At 56.9% G+C, this 23149-nt stretch overlaps 1 protein-coding gene across 1 annotated transcript in view; it reads left to right on the top strand.

The window, feature by feature from the left end:
- Positions 1-23149, top strand: part of WNT3 (wingless-type MMTV integration site family, member 3) — a 41748-nt gene that overhangs the window by 10461 nt on the left and 8138 nt on the right. The window contains exon 2 of the mRNA XM_004684066.2: positions 21222-21463. Within this exon, the coding sequence (XP_004684123.1) occupies positions 21222-21463 (242 nt within the window). The remainder of the gene's footprint in view (positions 1-21221; positions 21464-23149) is intronic.

The following is a 23149-nucleotide window of genomic DNA, read 5'->3' as shown; positions in this document are numbered from 1 at the left end:
CTGGAGATCACTCCTGTGGGGAAAGAGAACAGGTGACCACAGGCTGGTGGGTCCCCATCCTCACTAAGGCTTCTACAGGAGAGGGGCTGGTGCTTCTGAGTTACCAGTAAGGTTGGAGCCTGTGACCCCAGTAATGTCTTTGAAGCGAAAACAGGGTGGCATCTTCACCCTATTTTATTGACAAGAAAACTGAGGTTCTCGGAGCCCAAGAGACAGGAAGCCAGCAGAAGAAAGGTGGCCTGCTAATTCAATTAGTGTCCTGCTAATTTTTCCCGGCTTCTGCTGTGCACGGAGGAAACACACATCCCCTTACAACCTCGGGAAGCAGATTCTCCCGTCATCCCCTTCCACGGGGGAGGGCACGAAGGTCCTGGAAGCTTCCATTGCCCATCTCCCAGTGGCAGATGTTGGAGCTTCAACCATGTCAGCCACAACTGCCCCCCTTCCTAACACCACTCCTCACCCCACCGTCAGGACAGCCCCCACGGCCCCCACGGCCACTTAGTCCAAGTCCCGTTTGTTGCCCCAGAGCTTGGAGTACCACTGAGACTCTCCCGTGTTCTCGGGCCAGGGAGATCCCTCTCTGTGCCTCCCTTCTCCAGAAGAGTCACACCCAGAGACTCAGCCTCCCCGCAGCCCTCCCCACCTGCCTCCCGCTCTGCAGTCTCCCCTTCTCCGCACCTTTTTGCCCAGCACTGTGCGTGACCCACCATTAGCTCCAGGTACAGGCCTTCCACTTCAGGGCTCCCCTCTGGCCTCTAAGGCCCTGCTCTTCTGCAGGACAAGTGTTCCCGGGCCCACGAGGTTGTAGCCACAGCCTCTACCCGGCCATGCCCGAGTGCGCAGGTTGCTGAGGTTTCTTGCCCCAGTGGCCATGAGCTACTTCCGGGCCGGGCAGGCCTCTGTCTGGGGCTGACCCGCTCCGACGGCCTGTGCCACGGGGCTGGGTATCTCGAGGCCCAAAGGTGGGGCCATTGGCAGAGCTGGGAGGTCCAGTTGGGGTGTCGGGCGGGGGGAGCAGACTGCAGACCGGTGTTGGGAGCTGACTCTCCTGGTGTTGCTGTTTCTAGCACAGAACTAGCCTTCCCAGCCTCGGAGGAAGGGATTTCGCCGAGATAAGCTGATGAACCGATTTTTTTATCACTTACTGCTGAAGTATAACCAGCATGCGGGGAAGGGCCCGAGTTCAAGGTCACAGCTCACTGAGCAGCAGAGACGCTTCCATATTTAACACTTTGTGTGACAAAACTTAAATATCAGGTGCAGGGTGGAGACACCTGTGACGCACCTGAGGCCCCGTCCGTGTCCCAGAGGCCTGGGGGCTTGGATGGGAAGGGGCGCAGTCACAGAGACCCTGCTTTCTCCCTCGGCGCCCCCCAGCCCTCTCGGCAGACCCACTTCCTCTGTCCCGTCTGGTTTCCTGAGCCCTCAGGTCTGGGACCGCCCCTTACCTTCAAGTCCCTTCCTCTTAAACTGGGAACCTGACGATCCAGTCTCGTCTTCAAAGGAGCTTCCTCCGTGTTCAGTTGATTCGCCATATTTCAGACGCCCCAGCCGGAGATCTGAGGCCGGTTGGGCCGAGCTGTGGCATGGTCGTTCCTGGTTCCCCAGCCCCGCTCAGCCCCACCCAGTGGTCTCCGCCTACAACCGTCTTCACCTGGCAGATGGAGCGTGGGCTTTGGGGAACAGCTGCCCTGAGCTCCAGATGGTTCCCCTATGATATCCAGGTGGCCTGAACCCCTGAGCCTGTTTCCTCTGCAGAATGAGGCACGAAGGGACAGCACACGGGAGACCCGGCAGAGAGACTCTCGCCACACGCTTGCTGTCATGAATTTCCCTTTGTTGTTGCGTTATTCTCACCTCTCCAGGCCTCTGCGCTTGCCCTGCCTCTCCTGGGAATGAGCTCTGTGGACGCTTCTGCATCCTTCTAAGCCCCGATCCCACCCCGTTGCCCCTGTCCTGCCCTTTCTCAGTAGCGCCCCCGGTCAGGCTTTTCCAGGCACACCTGGGCTCTGTGCACTAGACCGGGAGCCCCGCAGGCAGGGCTGGGTCTCCGTCACCTCTGCACCCCACCACCCAGCAAAGCGGAGGCAAAGTGTGTCCTCTTAAGACTGGACACGGTAGGGGGTCACGTACCAGTCAGGCTCCGGCCTCCCGTCCCAGCTGGGTGTCCATAGCCTCTCCGAGGCCTTTCCAGGAAGACCCGCCAGTCCTTAGCCCCCGTTAACCTCTGTGTCCTCCATCTGTCCTGTCTGCCCACTGGGCTGTCAGCCCTTGAGGGCAGCGCCATGCTCTCCCTGTCCCCACACACCATCCGGAATGTCCCTGGAGCCACAGTGTGGGGAGCCAGCCTCCCTCCCAGGCAGGTTCCGATCCACACTCAGCTGGTTCCCACTTCAGGGCTGGCACTGACCTTCTCTGGTTCCCCAGAGCCTAGCTCTGAGCTTCCAGCTTCTGTGCGGCAGGGGCACAGCATTCTGGAAAGGGGGGTCAAGCTGCCCCTGGGGTGACTCTCAGATGTGTTGCCCTGTTAGGACTGACACTTTGGGTCATTTCTTAGGAATCGCAGATCTCAGCTTGCTCATCTGTAAAACGAAGTTAAACATTCTGTTCTCAGGGCAGCTGTGGGATGAAATAAAACAATACCCAGGAATGGAGTTAAAGGTGAATGAATATCACCTTCAGAACATAGCTCTGAAGCAAGGATTATAAAAAAAATATCCTCTGCCAGGCCAGGCTTCTTTGGAACAGAATGATCTCAGTTCTTCCTGAATGGGAAGAGGCCGCACGAAGGGAAAGACACGCACTTCACGTTGGTTTGTCCCAATTAATTAAAACCTGTTTGAAGAAACAAGTGGGCGATGAGTCTGTGGCATCCGAGCCTGCCACTCAGTGGCCCCAAGGCCGTGTGCACTCTGACCTGAGCTGTGTCCTTGTGCCCTGTTGATTGCTCACAGAGGCCCCCCTTAGGAAGGAAGGGTGAATCAAATGTGGCCGCTGGACTTTCCCTGGGTCCCAAGGACTGGTCCGTGAGGATTTAATGAATCTAGTTAATGGTTCAGACGCTGGCCACTTCAGCCTGCCGAGCATGATGAGCAAGTGTGGCGGGGGTGGAAGGAGGCCCGGTCAGATGCAGGCGCCCACAGCTGTCAGAGGCCTGCTACACAGCAAGAGGAGAGGTGGTGCCTGGCGCTGGGGGGGCCGGTGCCAGCCTGACACAGGTCCAGGCCAGCAATGTCAAGTTGCAGTCAGATACATTTCTCAGGCTCCACAATTGGTACACAACCCGGGGCCCGGCCCTCCCTGAGGGTGGAAGGGGGTTAAGTCTCAGCACTATGAAGCTGTCGACAGGCACTGCAGCACGAGTTCGATCCCCTACCAGGTTGCTGACCCACATGTCTCACCTGTTGCTCCCCTCAGCAGTGTATTTCAGTGGATCCTGCTGTTCCGCTCTCCACTCTTTCTCTGGTGAATCCTCTCATCCCCTGCACCTCTGGCCTGTACCCCAGCTCTTGCGTGCATAAATAAATAAAATAAACCTTAAAAAAAAAAAAAAAGAGACCCTGGCCCTGACCCCAGGGAATTTACTTTGCTTGCCCAGCAAGTGGCAACACCTGAAAAGCTGAAAGCCGGGTGGGACTTTCTTTGACCCTCTCCAATCTATTGGCCTCCTGTTCCTCGTCCTTCTCACCTTCTGGACCTGGACAGGCCACCCTGCTTGCTCGCCCCCTACTCAGGCTTCTGGAGACACAAAGAATCCATCTCAGAGCAGAAGATGTGTCTCAGAGAAGCCACGTGCGCTTTTTTGTTCTTAATACAATATTTTTGATTGCAAACTTATAAAAATATTTTTGTTAGGTGATAATTGACACACCAGAGAGAATACATATATCTAGGCTAGATAAGAAAAAAATCTGAAGACCCTCAATGTGATGAAGGTTGTTCCTCGCCCTCCCCATCTCGTCCCTCCGCCCCCCAGACTTGACCACATTCTCAATTTTGCATGTTTATTGCATTACATTAAAGTAATTTCTCCCCAGCTAACAATGTAATTTTTTCATTTTGCTATATAGGTAGTCTTCTGTTATTGGCTCTTTTCCATTTTGCAATATGAGTCTTACTTTTTTTTTTAATAAGATTTATGTATGTGTGCATACAGAGCTGGGGTACAGGCCAGAGGGGCAGAGGCGGTGAGAGGATTCACCAGAAGCAGACTGGGGAGAAGAACAGGCTGACTAATGAAGTACACTGTTGAGGGGAGCAGTGGGTGGGTCAGGAGGGGTCGGCCCGGCCATGTGGGTCATCCCCCCTGGCAGGGATCGAAATCTTGCTGCAGTGGCTTCAGCTTCTCAGTGCTGTGCTTCAACCCACTGCGCCACCAGGGAGGGCCTCTAGTTTGCCTTGCTGCATCCTTACCTGTTGCGCCACCAGGGAGGGCCCTGATTCTCACTTTTATATGGTATAAGTGGTTATTAGCCGGGTGTCTTCACTTTCTGTGTGTGTGTGTGTGTGTGTGTGTGTGTGTGTGTGTGACTTTTTCCCCACTCATAGACCTAACAGTTGTGGAGAGTATCATTCTTATGCCAGGACTGTCATCAGCCTTGAACCTCAGTGTCTCTTTTCTGTCGTTGTTAACTTCCCTGTAAGTGATTTCTTTGTCACTTAGAATATAAAACTCTCGGCTCCTATCAGAATAGGTACTTAAGTACGGTTTGGTTCGGCTAACTTAATGTCAGTTTTATGATCTTTTCAAAGGGCTAACTTTTATCTGCATTGACATCTCTATTCTGGTCCTACCTTCTATTTCACTGACTGCTAGCCTCTCGGGCACCTTACGTGAATCGCCAGGGTATACCACAATTCGTCTACACTCGTAGCTCCCAAGGACATCTGCCCTGGGATGGAACTGTGGGTGCAGATGTGTAACCGTTCTGCTTTGCAAGCTGGTGTCCGCTGTGTGCCCAGGAGGTCCTGAAGGAGGTCCTGGCCACTGCATTGTCATCTTTGCTCTCCCTAGTCACCAGGTCACTAATGCCTGGACCAAGTGACTTCATCTTTGTCAGTCTGGCAGCTATAAAGCATGGTCTGTGGTCTTCATTTGCAGAAATGCTTTGCGGTGCCGGACAGGGAAGAAGCAGGGTCAGGGTTAGGCCCCAGGGCTCATGTCAACACATCAAAACCATCTTGTCTGGTGTCTAATGGAAGTTTCCCCCCAACTTCAGTTTCCCCCCAACTGAGATCCGCACTGTCTGCACAGGGGCTGCTACTGGTCATTTCATGACAAGGGCCGGCCATCACTTCCCTGGTCACCTCCTAGCCTCTTCCCTCTCCCCCTTTCTGCCCCTCCGGTGCACCCTGATTGGGTTGTGAACACCCTGCCCACCATCCAGAAACCACGCCAGCCCCAGCCAGAGGCCCAGTCTGCCGAGTTCAGGCACGTTCCCCCGCCGCCCCCGCCTGTCCCCATGGGCCACCCCACCAGAGTTATTGCAGTAGCTTCTCTCAGGTGCCACTTCAGGGAACACCAAAGGTGAATCCTTCACCCCCTTATCCAAACACTGACTCCTTCTGCCAGGAAAGAAAATCCACCGCCCTCAGCCTTCCCTGGCTCCTCCTACTCCCCCCCCCCAGGGCGGAAACCCCACTTCTTAGGGCCTTCCTGTGAAGATGAAAGGGTCTCCTTTCCCAGTTGAGAAGCTCTTTCCCATCACTCCGATGCCTGGCCCTGACCTAACCCGGATTTTTCAAAAGGCATCTCAGAGCCTAGTCCTCCCGGAATCATCTCCGCTTTACTTCTACTCTGGGCTCTTCTGCACACCTTTTGAGCAGGGGAGGATGTTGCAAAATGTCTTCCAGAACTTCTTACAACCCTGCATTCCTGCTGAGAAGGGCTTCTGGGGTCAAATAAGCCTGGAAAGTACCCCCTGCTACTTCCAACGTCTAGGTATTTACGGGGCTCATTAGCATATTAGCATCTCATTAGCATATTAACCACCCAGAGAGGCCCTGCGGGGGTGACACTTGTTTTCATTTGTTTAATCTTGTTTTCCAAAAGTATTTAGCCTTGAAGTTCCTTTCCCCCTCAAGTAACAATTATTACCCTTTTACTTTGTCCTTGTGGTCTTATTCTTCTCAGCAACCAGATTGTGATCCCTCTGGCTTTTCAAAAATCATCGTGTGAGAACTAGTTCAGCTGGGGCACCCATTCCTGAGCGCTGAATGAGGGTGCATGCATTCACGAATGAATGAATGAATGAATGAACGAATGAACGAATGAGCCACTCACCTGGCTGACCTGTTCTGCGAGGCAATGAGAAACCAAAACCAGCCAGTCTTGGTGCCCTGGGGCATCGTCTGCTCCTCCCCCAACCTCCCCTTCCCTGCCCCCCACCACCTGCCATCCTGTCCCTGTCTCCCTTCCCCTTCACCCTCCCTCAGAGGGGGGGCAGAATGGGATCGACCCTGTGTTAGGTGTCCTGCGATATGCTTAAGCATTATCTCCCTGAGAGACTGGGGGACCCCCCCAGGGCATTCACCTCTCTGTGGCCCCCAGCGGGTGCTCAGTAGCTGGCTGTACCTGATGGAGCTGTCCTCCCCACCTCGCAGAGAACGGCTGGGTGCTGTGGCTAAGCCCTACGGGTTAAACTTTCTGGGCTCTGGAACCAGATAGGATGTTGTCTCGCTACCTGGCAACTGCAGGTAAATAAGCAATCGCTTAATCTTCCCCTATCCAGATGAGGCTGCTGATTAGAGTGCCTTCGTGCGGGGTTGTTGGGAGGGTTAAATGAGTTGCTAGTTACAGTGTCTGGCACAGCGCCTGGCACAGAGAATGGCACTGACACCTGTGGGCTCTCACAGCAGCAGCAACTGCGGGGCTCTGTGTCAGTCACTCTTCCTCTAGCCTCTGTGAAGTAGATTTGCATTTTCGAGTTGGGGAACCAGAACCCTGCCAAAGCAACATGGCAGCAGGGGACTTGGTCAGCGCATCGCCAGCCCCGGCTGTGGGCACTGCCCGAGCACACGCTGACTGCTGGGTGGGGCTGCTCTGTGCCTCCTTTCCCCTGGCATGACCCCACGGGGAAGGGGTATTTTTTGATCCTCTGTCCTCACCAAGACACGAATCCCAGACGCTGCATGTTGGGTTTTACATCCCCCTGGGGCTCTCAAAAGGGCACCCGCATAACCTTGAGTTATTGGGGAGGCCGAGGGGGGTCAAGACTTGAGGAGAGGCCAAGACTCCTCCGGGCCAGCCCCCCGCAGGCAGGCCGCCCTTCTCATGCCCGCACATCACAGCCCGCGGGCTCAGAACTCATCAGCCCTTGGTTTCAGGTCTTGGGTCACACCAGTGTCTCCAAAGTGCCCTCCCTCGCCCTTTTCTCTCAGAGCATTTGGCTTTGAGGTCCTGTAGATTTTTTCACCCCATCCTGTTCGCTTTTCCCCTACCACATGAGGTGTCTGTGAGCATGTCCTCTGCTCTAGGACCTACATGCATGTGGCCTGCCCCTAAATTACAGCGCCCCGCCCACCTGCCCCTTGACTCTGTTTAGTGCAGAGCACACAGTGGTGTCAATTACGTGCTTTCTGCTGGGATGAACGAACGGGCTGGGATCTGGACAGTACAGGATTTGGGCCCAGACAGATGAGAGGGGTCGAATCCCCCTGACTTAGTGGCTTATGCTCCCATCTGAGCTTCGTTTCCTCATTTGTAAAGAAACAGTCATTCAGAGCTGTCAAGAGGTTCAGCTGGTGCTCTGTGGGGAAAGGTCCGGGTTGTGTGCCATCCACCCTCCCCTCTCTCAGGCACGCGATGCTCACAGTTGCCAGCAAGTCCTGAATTCACCCGTCTCACACACAAGTCCCTCCAGCCCTCAGAAAGGGGTCCGGGGGTTGCCCTGCCTGGGACACCGAGACCAGACTGCAAATGTGGAAGACGAGACCCATAGGCAGGGCTGTGTTGGGCGACAGACAGGCCTGTAAGCCCCACGGCAGCCTAAGTAGCAGGCAGGACCTAGTTCCTTCTCCTCCTCCTTCCCTCCCCCGAGTTGCTCCCATCAGGCCTGATCCTAATAAAAGTCTCCTCCTGGCGATAGGCACCACTGGCCTGCAACCCTTTTCCAGCTGGGTGACCCCAGACAAATTACTTTCCCTCTCTGTCATCACCTGTCAAATAGGGGTGAGGATGAGACCCTCCGAGGATTCTCTGGCACATTACAAGATATATTCTGGGCCCTCCCTGGTGGCGCAGCGGGTTAAAGCACAGCACTAAGAAGCTTAAGCCACTTCCGCATGAGTTCAATTCCCGCCTGCCCCGGAGGTGACCACACGGCAAGGCAGACCTCTCCTGACCCGCCCACTGCTCCCCTCAGCAGTGTACTTCATCAATCTGCCTGTTCTGTTCCCCGCTCTGTCCCTGGTGAATCCTCTCACCCTCCGCATCTCTGGCCTGTACCCCAGTTCTGTATGAATAAATAAATAAATCTTTTTTTTTAAAAAAAAGATATATTCCATGTCAAGAGTTTCCCATGGCTCGGAGCTAGCCAGGGTTCAGTGGATATTAGCTATTATTATTAACAGTACTGATCATTCTGAGTACCCCGGGAAGCTGGCTGCCTCCCTGCCTTACTTACGGCCGGCCGAGTCCAGGAAGTTACTTCCTCATGACCTTATTAGCCACTCTCTGCCCAAATAAACACACCCACATTGCTTATTCACCACCTGGTATGCACCTGTAAAAGCTCTCCCCTTTATCTCAGGTACAGCCCTGAGTGACCCCATTACCTCACCGTCCTCAAGGGCCTCTCTCATTTTCGTCCCTGTATTTGTAGAGAAATCGGTCATTAAAAGCTGCTCACTTAAATACTTGCTGTGTGGATGTGCATGGGTGTGTGTGAATTTCTCTTTTTGGTCCAAAGTGTCTTTTCTCCTGGGAGAAATTCCTTAATACTTCTGTAATGAATGTGACTGGAACACAGGACTGAAAATGTGGACACCCCCAAGCACCAGAACCTGCCCTAGCTGTGGGCAAGAACAACAATGGAGGGCCTTCCTGGTGGTGCAGGAGTTAGGTCTCAGCACTGTGAAGCCACCCCACGAGCTGGATCCCCGGCCCAAGAGCTGACCCCCAGGGCCCAGCAGACCTCGCCTGTCTCCCGGCTGCTCCCCTCAGCAGTGCATTTCAGTCAGTCTGCCTGTTCTGTCCCCCCCTCCTGCACCCCACCTCTGTCTCTGGTGAATCCTCTCATACACACCTCTGCCCCCACACCTCTGGCCTGCACCCCAGTTCTTGTCAAATAGGGTTGAGGATAACCTCAGAGGATTTTCTGGCAAATTAAAAGATACACTCTATGTAAAGAGTTTTCCATAGCTCCTGGCACTAGCCAGGGTTCAATGGATTTTAACTATTATTAATAATACTGCCCTTTCTGAGTTCCCCAGTACATGAATGGAGAAAACTGTGGGAACCCCACGTAGGAGAAAAACTTTGGTGCTTTAAACTCCAAGAGTGTATGTTGACCTGTGCCTGTCTGCAGAGAGGTCTTTCGCTCCTTCTCTCATGCCCTGCTACAGACTAAGCAATAAGTGGAAAATAGGAAGCAGGGAATACTGGAAAACCAAAGGGTCTGGGATCTTCCACAGTGGGGTCAGCAAAGTGCCTGAGGCCCTGGGAGAAAGGATTTCTTGGAAGTAGTTTTATCTTGTTTTTTGTTCCAGAGTATGTGTTTTGTCATGCGCAAGCAGTGCCCGGGACTGGAGGCTGGGTGATTTACTCGGATGTAAACGGAGGGGCAAGCCCAAACACTTTACTGGTGTACTGCTGGGTCAAAAACTCTTCCATTGCTGTAAAGATGGAGATTTGCTGGGAGAAAGACTGCAAGGCAGAGGCGGTGCCTGAGAGGAGGTGGACAGAGCTGGGAGGAGAGGACGACCCAGCTGGGCACGCAGCGGGTGGCGCCCCAGGGCACGCACCAGGCCACCCCCCTCCTGAAGACAGGGCAGGTTCTGAGCCTTGTTTGTGACCTAGGAGGCTGCTCCACCCCACCTCCTCTTGGAAGGAAGCCTGGAGGTACTCAGACCAACTAAGCCCATTTCTCTGGAAATGGGGTCCAGGCATCACTAGTTTTAGCACCCCCAATCCAATTTACCTGCAGCCACGTAAATACCCCTCTTAGTGCCACCACATTCTGTGGATGCAGCACCTAGTTAAGGTGCTGAGTGGATGCTTGACACCCCCAGGTACCTGTGGGCGCCGCTCCTGGAGGATGCAGGGACCCTGCCTGGCGTTGCAGGACCCTGTGCTGATGGACGGGGTTTGTGTGTGGGCGGGGGGCGCAAGGGAAGCCGTTGGGGCTCGCTCTGGCTGCTTCGCCTGTGGATGGGGCATGGGCCGGGCGGGAGGGGCCGCCTCCGCTTTGAACTCGCGTGCAGCCTCCCAGGCAGAGCGGGGGCGGGGAGCCCAGTGCCGCCAGGGCTGTCTTCACCTGCTCAGCGTGCTCTGCGCCGTGGGGGACCAGCGCCTGAAGAGCGCCCGGGAATGCGGTGGAAATACCCACCTTGAAAGGCACCGAGGGGAGCTGCGCCCTGAGCGCGCCCGCGCCGCCGCCTGCGCCCTGCCCTGCTCTGCGCGCGCACCAGGTGCTTGGCGCCCGCGGACTCTGCCACCCGGACTCTGCCAGCCGGCTCCTGCCGGCAGGGCCGAGGGGCACCTGCGGCTTCCTGCAGCCCTCCCAGCAGTCGCTTGGAGCCGATGTTTGTTGTTCCTTCAAAGTTGTATCATGAAAATGGCTGTCGGGAGAGTAGCCAAGGAGCACGTATGTTACCGCCTCCCGGGCGGCTCGGTTGTATTTGTCATCGTGGCTCGTCCCTCCCGGCCGGCAGGTTTTTGGTTTTGTTTCTGCTGAACTATTTCAAAGTAACTTAGTCATCATGACTCTTTAGCCCAGCATTTCCAACAGATGAGGATGACTCCCACGACCGCATACCTTTATCACACTTAGCAAAATTATTCAGGGCTGAATGAATCAGATTCCCCCACTGGCCCCAAAACGCCTTTGTGGCTGGGATTTCAACCTAGGTTTCACTGAATGTACTGCTGTGTCTCTTAAGCTGATGCTAAAGTTGAAACATCCTTCCCTGTAGAACCCTAGGGGGCCCCCCCACTGCGCATGCGCGTGCTCACACACACGCACTTTGACAAAATGACATGGACTTTTTACTTTTGGCGAGGGGCCCATGGCCCGGCCAGCCCCCGCCTGCCTGGCTGCTTCCCCATGGTGCCTCTGGAGTTGTTCTTCTATCCCTCTTGCGTCCTGACAGCTGAAACTTTTCAAATCTCAGTGAGATCCGAAAGAAACATTTTGGTGGGAGAACTCCCTGGGGGGCGCGGGGTGTTCTGTTTCGCATCAGCTCATACTGGGTGCCCTTGTCATACCCTGGGGAAGTTTCCGTGATTCAGCATCCAGGCCCCTCCTGGAGAGCCTGATTCAGTGGCGCTGGCTCTGGAGGGCAGGTGTCTGTATTTTCAGAATCACCCCTAGAGACTTGAGCACCTTGGCACCAAGCTGGTTAAGACCCCCCTGCTCCTCAGAAGGGCGTGTGTGAGGGCTGGGTGGGCCTTCTCCAGGGCTGGTGGTCTGCTCTGTCTGGCGCCAGGCGGGCTGGGCAGGCCTGCAGGCCGCAGGGTGCAAGGTGTATGGGCTAGGTACAGGTAGCCCCAGGCTTAGCTGGGCCTTCTTGCCAGATCAGAAGAACCCCACTCACATCTGGGGGTTCCCAGGGCCCAGCAGTGCGCCTGGTGTTTTTTGTGTTTGTGGAAGGAGGATACACCAGGCAGTGAGTGGCTTCTGGACGAGGCTCGGGGAGCCACTGTGAGTGAACACCCAAGCGGAGGGACCTTCCACAGTCCCTCTTGGGCTTCCTAAGAATCAAAGCATTTCTGACTGTCGGGCCATCAGAAAGGCCCAGAAGGCCACGAGGGTCATCACCTGCCCCTCCCTTTCCCCGCTGGCAGCCTGCCAGGTTTGGGGGGGTGAGGACAATGGCGTGGTGATCTGGCTCAGTGGGGTAAGAACAGGTGCTGTACCCATCGGAGAGCCAGAGTGAACTCTACCGCACCCTAAAAGGAAGGACATCGTCCCCTTCTCAGGAAAGTCCATTTCAGTAGAGAAATAGTCCATGTGCATTTCAACTGAGTGTGTTTCTGGGAAATGCCCAAAGGGAACAGTTTAAACTGTACATATTAAGAGATTTTTTCACTAGAATGTTAAAGAATGAAAGGAGTCCAAAGTGAGCAGAGGTCTGAGAAGGCCATCGTGTTTTTAACCAAGGTTTGGAGGATAAGGCAGTGCGGGAACCCAAGAAACTCCCAGCCTGGGAACCAACCCTGTAAGGCCCTATTTTTCCATCTGTAAAATGGGAGACTAACCCCTGCATTCTAAAGATTTATTTTTATTATTTTTATTTTTATTATTTTATTCATACAGGCCAGAGGTGCAGGGAGTGAGAGGGTTCACCAGAGACAGAGTGGGGAGCAGAAGCAGCAGATGTATTAAATACACAGTGGGAGAAACAGGAGAGGTCTGCTGTGCCACATGGGTCAGCTTCCTGGCCAGGGATCGAACTCATGCCTGGTGACAGGTAATAGCTGGGTAGCGCTGAGGCTTTAACCCCTGTGCCACCAGGGAGGCCCTAACCCCTGCATTCTATAACGTAAGGGCTGGGGCAGTTGTGAAGGGGAGAAGTGTTACAAGGCTAAAAGGAGCTAATGATGTATGTGAGGTTTGGGAGTTTAAGTGAGAATTCTGGGCCATGGGGCGGACGGGTAGGCACTGGTGGTGAAGCCTTGGGAGTTAAAGCTGTTCACCATGAGCTCAACGTCCACCTTTCCACAGATGTCTTCCTTGCCTTTTTCAGCCCTCGCCCTCAGCACTCCACTCCTGTGACTGACCCACATGGGGTTTCTAACTCCGCCAACCAGAAAGGCGGGTCAGTGTTCCAGGGGAGGCCCCGGACCCGTGGCTCTGAGGAGGAAGGCACGTGGTGTCCAGGAGGCCGTCTGACTGTGTCTGAGGCCTGGGCAAGTCACGTGGCCTCTTGGGCTCCAGCTTCCCATGGGCCTGGACTAGACGGTGTCCCAGGAGCTGCCCAACGTTGGCCTGACTCTGTGATGGGTGACTGCCGTGTGTGGTCACTCACAGAGGCTTCGAGCACCCTCTAGACCGCTCGGTCCACCCCTCATTCCAGCTGGCGAGGAGGCAGGACGGCCTTCTCAGGCAGGACTGAAGCAGCAGAACTTTATCAAGCACCCCCCCTCCCCAGTGAGCATCCCAGAGGGATCCCCAGAAGCACCAGGTCTCACGGGGGTTCTGGAATGCTTAGCATCTTCCAAGTTGGAAAGATTGAACCCATTTACAGGGAGCTTTGAGAAAATTCACCCCGAACAGCGAGTGGGTGGGAGCACAGTGACCCAGAGACAGCCATTTCTCATCTTTGGCTGTAGTTGTCTCACTGGTCAGCATACCAGCCCCCTGGTGTCCCCGGCGTGGGAGGGGCAGGGCGAGTGAGACAACGTGGACTCACCTGAGCTCCGAACTGCTCTGCAAAACAAGTGCACCTGGCAGCCGATTCTGCTCTGCAATCACCTGCAAACATTTGCCCGCCTGCGGCCTCAGTGCCTCTCAGAAGACCCTTTGGGGTTCTGGCCCCCTTATATCCCCTCTGGATACCCACCTGGGCTCAGGAGCTTCCCTGCCCCCATGAGTCCTCCTGAGCCAGTACCTGCCTGCAGGGAGACACCCACAGCCGCCTGGCTGGGCCAGGGAGGACCCAGGACTACGCAGGGAGACCCAATCTCCCCCCTCCCCTAGCTCACCCTCCCGCCCACTTTCTCAGACCTCTTCCCCAGTTCTCACCCTCCTTTCCTCCTCCGCAGACAGCCATCCTGCTCTGGGCCATCCTGCTCTGGGCCATCCTGCTCTGGGTCCCGCCCCGTTGGCTGGTGGGACAATCCCTCTCTCCTCCCCTCCCCTTCTCTGATCAGCTCCACTTTCCTATGAATTTAAGGGGAAAAAACCCTCATGCTCACAACACAACAAAAAACAGGTTTCAACATTTTACAGGTTTCAACATTTTTCAGGCTGCCTTGTCACATCTTATCAGATCAGCCGGAGCCTCAGGCCAGGCGCTCAGGGAGCTGCTCTGGAGAACAGAAGCTGTAACATTCCAGCCAGGCTCCCGCCTCCCTTCCCTCTTCTCCCCAAAGAAGCATCCACCTCCTGGGACAGGGGCAGGGCGCCCCACCCCTGGGCGGGGGAGCCCAGCCCTTCCCGCTCTTGGTTCTGAGCACCCTCCCTCCATTCCTGTGATCACAGCCCTGGTCCCCTGGGTGCCTGGTGGCCTTAATTTGCCCCCACAGAAAAAGCCCCTCTCTGGAGTTGGGGGACACAGGGGAGTTGCCAGAGCCTTTCACAGAAGTAGAAGCAGCCACCTGGCCCGTGGGCCAGTGAGTTGGTGAGTTAAGGGAGGGAGGAGAAGATGGGGAGACCCCCACCCCACGCCCACAGCCCGTCTTTAGGGGCCGCTGCCTAGTAGGAAGGGATGAATTTTCACTCTGGTTTCCTATTCTTTTTTTGAGCATGGGGGTTTTTCTACCCATGGTAGTGTGGCCTGCTGGCCTGGGACACCCCCTTTCCTTCGCAGTTACCCCCAGCCCTCCACCTTCCTGTTCTTCTACTCTGGGGGGCCATGTCACACAGCAGGGCCCAGTCCAGGCAGTCCAGAGGCCCAGGCTCCCGGCCCGGCACCAGAGCAGAGCTGCTGCTCGGGTGGGAGGCAGAGTAGGAAGTCCCCCCTCGCGATCCTGCAGACCCAGCCAGCTCCCCAGCCCGGGAGCACACTGCTGGGCCTGACTATCTCCTCAGTGCCAGCTGTCTCCCCCCCTTGTGTGCACCCGCTGGCCGGCCAGCCCTCCTGCTGCACGGTCCTCGCCGCCAATGCCAAAGCTCAGATCGGGAGACTTGCATAGCTGCCCGGGTCCCTGGGGTCAGCCGCCCTTGCCCCCGGTCCCCACCTCTGCCCCCTCCTCTGTCTGCTCCTCTGTGGTCTTCGGGCTGCTGAGCCCCCTCCAGTTCTTGCTTGGGGCTGTTCCCGCCCCAGCAGCAGCACGGCTCCCCAGCCCCTGTCCTGCTGTTCTGCACCTCCCTGATCACCAAGGGGTCCTCTTCCCTGGCACTCGTTGAGTGCTCTCTGGGAGTGCTCTCTCCAGGCGCTCTGCTTACAGAGTGCCAGCGCCTTGGGACCCTCTGTCACTCATCCATGGCTTGCACAGCACCCCAACCCAGTAGGCGCTTCCAAAACTGCTCTGATTGACAGACGCCTCCTGGCCTGGGAGCTGCGTGCTGTTTCCAGCACCTGCACTTGGCCTGGTATGTGTTACTACTCCAGTGTGTGTGGCATGAACAGGTGGGGTGTTCACCGAGGCAGGACTTGAGCCTGCTCTCCTGGGGCAGGCTCCCCGTCGCCTCACATTTCTCTTTGTCACGGGGTTGGGTGATTGGGACTAAACCAAGAGGGGAGCCCAGCAGGAGGTCCTGTGGGCCCAGAAGCTCTGTGGGTGCTCTTCGTCTTCTCTGGGTCCGTGTCCCAGCTTGCTTTTCCCTTCTGCACATAGACGAGGGTGCCCTGCTGGACACGCAGGAGAACCAGATGGCCTGTGCGTGCTGAGCGAATGGCTGGTTGGAAAGGCCTTGAGCTCTGCCTGCTTCTGTGCTGAAAGACATCAGCCGAGGTATCTAGGCTTGCTCCACGGTCATGGGGCCACGGGGCTTGCGCCGCACGGTGACGTGAGCACCCACGTGCTCCAGGGAGGGCCTGAGTGACTTGTGAGTCACACATGACTAGGTCTCTGCTCTTGCTTTGCCACGAGCTCCCTGCCAAGGCACCATGGTGAGTGGTCCCGAAGTCTAGGCCTGTGGCCTCCCATGGTGGGAGTGGTCATTGCCTCCACGCTTTAGGAGCTGGGTGCATCAAGGCCCCAGGCCTGCCCACAGACACAGGTGCCCCTGGACTTGTCGGGTTCCCCTCACAGTGTCCACCAGCCCTCAGAGCCCTCCTCACCTAAGGGGGAAGGTCGAAGCCTGGCGTGCCAAGACCAACTCTTGGCCCTAGGCTTCCAGCCTTTCCTTCCCCTTCTAGATGTTTCCATCTTGCCCCAGGCCAGTGTGGGGGCGCAGGCTGAGGGAGGGCATCTGTTCAGTGTGACCTTGGAGCAGCAGATGGAGCGCGAGCACGGGGCTGTTAGGGTTTCTAGAAACAAGGGGGTCACACCGGAGGAGAGAGACAAATGACCAAAACAATGGTTTCCGTTTCTCTTCCTCCATCTCAGCACCTGGGTCCGCCACTTTAAGCAGCACGAGGTCTCTGGGTCCGAGGCGTAAAAGGCCCTGCCTGGGTGGCAGAGATGCAGGCCTCTACCTTGGGCAAGGTGAGGTCAAGGGCACCATTAGTTGAGAATGGCATGATTGGGGGAGGCTTGGCCATGGATTTCACCCTAAGACTTGAAGGAGGAAGAGGGGGCCCTGGACACTTCCCCTGAGCTGCATGCTGGGCCCTCCTCCTTTGGCCTCCCGCAGCCCACTAGACCCCATGTATGGCTGAGCGATCCAGTGAAATGACTGTTCGTCTGGGCCTCTGTCTCCCCATGTAGAGAAGGATGGGCTTAGACTAGGCCAGCAGCTAGAGGGTTGCAGGTGCATGCGGGGGAAACTGGCTGATGGGGCTATCCCTTCTCCTTTTCCATTGGAACCATTTTTTAAAGTGTACTATTTGGTGGCATTAAATATACTCACAATATTGTGAAACCCTCACAACTATTTCTAGAATCTTTCATCATCCCCAGCAGAAACTCTGTACTTATTATGCAATAATTTCCCCTCCTCCACCCCAACCCCTGGTAACCACTAATTTACTTTGTCATGAATTTGCCTATTCTAAGTACTGTGTATAAGTGGAAACATTTCCTTCTGTGACTGGCTTGTCTCACTGAGCATGATGTCTTCAAAATTCGTGAATGTAGTGTGTGTCACACCTTTGCTTTTTTTAGGGCTGCATACTACTCCGCCGAATGACTAGATCACATTTGCTTTCATTCATCTGCTGATGGACATGGGGGTTGTTTTCACCTTTTGGCTGTTGTGAACACTGCTTCCTTAAACATGGCCATCAAAATATCCACTTTCAATTCTTTTGGGTAAATACTTAAGGATAGAGTTGCTGGATCACCTGGTAATTGTATGTTTGGCTTTTTGAGAAAGAAGGCTCTCTTTTTATCGGTTTATATAAAGAGGAGAAGGGGATTGCATATGATTTCATTTGGAAAAATGGCTAACAAGCAAGAAACACCTTAAACTGGCTCAATCCTGGGGCCCCTCTGAAGCTAAAATCCTACATGGTTTGGAGGTTCCAAGGTTAAAAAGAGACAATTTAGGTATCTGGGAGGCTCTTGGCTGGGTGTGGGGCTCCGACCCAGATGGCTCATTATGAGATGCAGAGTGGGGACACTGAAGTGTGCGCCCCTTGCACCACATAGGCAGCCTGCAGCAGGAAGGTTAGTGCCGGCTGGGTGACAGAATCCATGGGCGAACAACGACTGCGTCACCTTAAGTCCCCAGTGCACGGTTCCTGTCAGTGCCTCTCCACATGCCACATGAGCAGGTTGATTCAGCCTCTGCGCTCACCTGAAGTGTTCAGCTAAGTTTTATCTGCACCCTGTGCTCGCCAGACAGGACCACCTTCAGCCCCCTGGAGACAGGAGGTGTTTCTGGGTAGAGGGACGAGCTGGGTGGGGCGGGAATCTGGTGAAGCACACATTGAATCAAGTCCAGTCTGCCCCGGGAGAGAAGGCCGTGCTCCCTGCTAGCAGCTTGCTGCCTGCCCGCACCTGCTGTCTGTCCGCTGGGCCACCTGTGTCTGTCCTCAGCCCAGCTGGGCAGTGGGTGGTTGGGGTGGAGGATGAGCTGTGCCAGGGGGAGGGTGGCAGGACCCTGGGGCAGGGCAGGGCAGGGCAGGGCCAGGAGCTGCATATAAATAGCCCCTGCCCAGATGGGAAGGCCTGGCAGTGCCCGGCATCCTCCCCCTCACCAGCTGCCCATCCCAGGCTGGTCCTTGCCTCCCTGGGGAGCCTGGCCACTGTCTCAGACCCCAAACGGAGGAACTTCCTCAGCGGAACCACTGAGGAGTCTTGTCCTGTGTGTAGGTGGGACCTCCGGATGCCTGGAGGCCTGGGGAGCAGGCCGAGGGGCCGCAAGGTCGGGGGAGGCCAGACTGGCCTTGGGAGAAGCACTGGCCCTTCATGCCTTCCCTTGAGAATCAGCAGGTACCTGTCACGTGCCAGGCCCTGTGTGTGTGTGTGTGTTCTGGAGCTGGTGTTGGGGAGACATCCTCTGTCCTCAGGGAATTCACACCGGCACAGCCAGATGAATCAAATCAGCCCAACACTTTGTGATAAGGAAGTTTGAATCGGGTAGAGGGAAAACCCAGCAGGAGGCACAGTCGCTTCTGTGACTGGGTGGGGGAGGGGGGCTCTAGTGGGGGTCGTGGCGCATGCCGGGGTGGGAAGGTGCCAGGCTGCAGCCCGCCGAGCAGGCCGAGCCATCTAATCAGAGCCACGCACATTTCGGTAGGAAGGACGGAGGAGAAAAGGGCCTGCTACGTGACCTCCCTGGGGAACGTGCACCCAGAATTCGGGACAGGGAGTTGTGGGGGGCGGTGGAATCTCAGACATGAGCAGTGAGTGGGACGGCCACTCAGGGCCCAGGGCTGCAGGCACGCCCCGGAGGGCCGCTATCCTGCAGAAACCCGCCCCCGGCGTGGCCTCCTCAGCGCCAACACCAGCCAGCAGAGCCAAGCCCTGTCCCCAGAGGCCCTGCTAATTCCCGGCAGGATGTCCAGGTCAGAGCTGGCGCCCTTGGGAGGGGCGCCCCGGAGTGGCCCTTCTGCCCTTGACCTTGGGAGGTACATGTCTGTGCGGCCCGCTCTGGTTGGGGGGTGGGGGGCTCCCAGAAAAGGGATCCTCTTGGTCTAAGGCATCCTTACCGCGATGGGTGGGAGGGCCTTTGAAAATGCTGGTGTTCTAGCCAGTCCCAGATGGAGGACAAAGAGGCCGTTGGCAGGGCCAGGGACGAAGTTCTCGACAGTGGCAGGAGCCTTCCCCCTAAGTTCCCACTGTGTCTCTTTCGCTGATGGAGAGGCCTGAGGGGTGGGGTGGGGATGTTGCTGGAGAGAGCTGGGAGGAAGCCCGGGAGCAGGCATACCTGGCAGCTGGCTCGGCTCCTAGATAAGGGCAGTGACCCAACTGCTCTGCGCCTCAGTTTCCTGTCTATAAAGTGGGGGTGACTACACCCAGCAGTAGTGAGCATTCAGTGAGATTACACAGTGACGGCCATGACAGTGTGTGGTGGCCTGCACTGCTGGCCAGTGGCTGCAGAGGACAGGACTCCATGGCTGGGGCTCAAGGGGACTGCGGTGCTCAGTGGGAGGGGACTGGCCAGCAGGCTGGGCATCTGGGGGGGGCAGGGAGGTGGCACCCTCTGCTGGGAGCTATTTGCAGTCTTCTGGCCCAACTTTCATCTCACTGGGTGAACAGAGCCTGGAATTTGGGGGCTTGGGACAGGTCTTCAGGTTGGGGGCGCCAGGGGAGTGGAGGCCAGGCCAAGGGATTGTGTGGGCACTGTCCGGCCAGTCCAAGGAGAGGGGAGGACAGGCCCTATGCTGTGGGCAAGGAGAAGGGCCCGGGGCAGGGGCACCCGCAATGCGGGTCTCTCTCTGCTGCAGGGAGGCAGCCACTCTCTGCCCCAGGGGTTCTGAGGTCAGTGCTTGTGGCCTGGGCTGGCGAGGTGACTGGCGAGGCGAAGCCGGCTGCGAAACGGTCTGCTTGATCCTCCTCCACTCATGGGTTGTCCCGAGGACTCTGAGCAAACCCAAGGAAAAGGCCCGGCCAGGCAGCAGCCAGTCATTCGGTTAGCCAGGGCTGAGGCACCCTCGGGAGGCCCTTCCTTCTCTGTAAAAGGACTCAGCCTCCAAGACCTAAAAATGTTTCCGCGCTACCTCTGAGCTCGCAGCTATGTGTCCAGTCCCTCCTCCCAGAACAAATAAACAAATGGGGAAATGGGGCCCACCTGTGCCACTGACGGTCCCCAGAGCCGCCTCCGGATCTGAAAGGCAGGTGTATGGCTCTGCTCACCCAGCGCAGAGAGCTTTTGTGGGCTTTTTTTCTGACTTGCCCCTGGGGTCTCTTCCGCTGTCTTTGTGTGGGGGGCTGTTCTGAGGTCATTGCCAAACCAGATGGGGCGTTGCTGGGTCTAGAGGGACAGGGCTGAGTCCCGCTCTCCCTTGCAGTGCGCTCTGTCCCTGCTCACGGCCGATGGCACTGGCCTTGAAGTCCACTGAGACCTCGGGTCATTTTCTCAGCTCTTCTACAAAATGCCATTTCTGCTGCTCCTGTTCCCCACCAAGGCCAGAGTGTTGCGTGGGGGAGCAGGAGCTGGGTCTTCTCCCTCCCGACCCTGAACTAAATGTGTGAGCTGGCGAGAGAGGAGGTGGCGCTCCAGAAACTTCCAGGGAGCTGCAGAGGTAGTCATGGAGGCCCTGGTGCACAGAGGTTGCAGGGTCTCCCAGACTTGGGGTGGACAGGCCACGCCCGAGGAGGAGGCCTCCAGCGCCGCAGGTGCTGCATGGACATGCATGCCAACACGCCTGGGCCGTGCGGCCAGCTCCTTGCTGGACTGAGCTTTCTTTGCCTTTCCTGAGCTGGGCTGGGATCCCGTGTTGGTTTGGGTCCTTCCTGTGGGTCCCAGCCCAACCTTGCCAATGCCTTGGAGAAACTGGCACAGAGTTTGGGAGGGACTTGACCTTGGTTCCTCGGTGCCCTCTTGCCAACTCCGGGTCCTTCGCACGCTATTGCATTGCCCTGGAATGTTTCTACAAGTTTTCTGCTGGCCCTCACACCCCTGCATCTGCCATGCCCACGTGCCATGCTGACTGCCTGGGGCCCGGCTCTGCCCTAGGAGGGGCAGCTCCAGAGGTCAAAGGTGGTGCCATCAGGGCCAGGGTTCACAGCCCGTGTGCCTTCCATGGCGCCGCCCACCCAGGGGCTCACGGATAGCACGGTGCCCGGTGGGCTGCATGCTGTGTGCCCGTGTGCAGTGCCATTACCCTCTGTGTGTCCGCAGGTCCCTGGCCCTGGGCCAGCAGTATACATCTTTGGGCTCACAGCCCCTGCTCTGCGGCTCCATCCCAGGCCTGGTCCCCAAGCAGCTACGTTTCTGCCGCAATTACATCGAAATCATGCCCAGCGTGGCCGAGGGCGTGAAGCTGGGCATCCAGGAGTGCCAGCACCAGTTCCGGGGCCGCCGCTGGAACTGCACCACCATAGACGACAGCCTGGCCATCTTTGGGCCCGTCCTTGACAAAGGTACTGTCTCCAGGGCAGGCAGGAGGTGGGAGGGCTGGCTGGGAGCCATGCGCTGCAGGAGGCTGACGCCTGACCTCAGGGTGCCTCCGGAGGGGCAGCTCCAGCTCCTCTTCCCTTTGAGCCCAGGCAAGTGGGGAGGAGGGAAAACTGGTCACAACGTGGCCTCCACAGAAAGTGGAGATTCTTCTCTGAATGACCAGACCGTCACTATGGCTGTCACGCCTTCTCAGGTGCTGCTTGGGGCGGGCAGCCTGGAGATGCTCTGGGATGGCCGAGGAGGGCTGGGAGGCTTTCTGGCAGGCCTTCCCTCCTGGCCTGCACAGCTGTGACCCCAGGCTTTGATGCGGGCATCTGTGACATTTCCCCAATGCTGTGTGAAGTGTGTGTGTGTGGGGGGGGGGGTCTTACCACCCCTAGGTCCTCCCACTGAGGAAATCCTGGAACTGAGAAAGCTGCCTGGCATTGGTGGCATGACATTGCTCCCCAGTGCTTCCATGAGAAGCTTCCACTGGTGCCCAGGCCCTGCCAGTTACCCAGACTGTGGCAGTGCCAGAAGATGGGCTGGTCTGGGAGCCTCCAGCCGCCATGCTGCCTGGGCGTCTGTGCCTCAAAGGGACCAGAGTCACACAGTTTCACACGAAGGCACCTGGAGAGAGGATGGAGGGGGCGGGGCGGGGGAGGGGGCTGCTTACAAGAAAGGGATTTGGGGGCGTGGGGCGTGTGAATCCTGGGCTGAAGATGAGCAGGACTGAGAGGAACTGCAGGAATGGAAGGAACCCAGCGGGGCTCCGTTTGCTCACACACTGAACCTCCTGGCCACCACCTGGGCTTTGCCACTCACACGGCGCTCACACAGCGAGCCCGGCCTCCCATCCTTCCTGAACAGCCACAGCCACCGCGGGAGTGGCTAGGGATCTGTGAGCCAGCTGGATCTGGTGGGCATGAGGGGGCCAGGAAGGGGTGGGTAGGGTGCTGGCACTCCCCCACCCCATTTTAGAGTGCGTCCCCTTTACCTGTGCTCTGGTGCACTGGGCCCTTCCGACCCACAGGCTATTGTCCTGGGACAGAAGGGCAATTAGCGAATCAATGGACGATGCTTCTGTTTACGCTTCTATTACCAAAGCTAATTATTCCTTGTTTACATAAAAGGTTTGGCCTCTAATTGGGGCCAAGTGGCGGCGGTTTGCATTTCAAACCCGACCTTGCGGGTGTGTCAGTCTCACCGCCTTCCGGTGCCCCCCCTCGGGCCAGGGAGCGCTTAATCAAACAGCCTGGCGTCTGGACGCGCTGCCCGAAAGCGAGACTCACCTTCTGATGGCTCTTGCCCGCTTGGGACATTAGCCAGCGAAAACAGGTCTTTGAGCTTATTCCCCTTTCACATCTGGGTTTAACGTTCTAGGTCACCGTTGTGTGTCCTAGACTGTCTTCCTCCCTGCATGGCAAAAGGGCAGATTTGGTGGCGGGGCAGGAGGAGGTGTGGAGGGCAGGCAGGATGCCAAGGTCTGGGAACCTGGCGACAGCCAGGCGGTCTCCAGGGAGAAGGCCCACGCTAGCCCACCGGCCGGGGGTCGCGCACCAGGAGTTGGGGGAACCCGGCTCGGGGCCCCACGCTTGCCCTCGACGGCAGGGCAGGCGAGGAGTCGGCCCGCTCCGGGCGCGCATCTGCGGGGGGCCGGGAACCGACTC

The sequence above is a fragment of the Condylura cristata genome, unplaced genomic scaffold (genome assembly GCF_000260355.1).
Source record: "Condylura cristata isolate star-nosed mole 26May11 unplaced genomic scaffold, ConCri1.0 scaffold00017, whole genome shotgun sequence".
In the NCBI taxonomy this organism is placed as follows: domain Eukaryota; kingdom Metazoa; phylum Chordata; class Mammalia; order Eulipotyphla; family Talpidae; genus Condylura; species Condylura cristata.
Note: the sequence above shows the minus strand (reverse complement) of the source record. Positions and strands in the feature narration are given on the sequence as shown.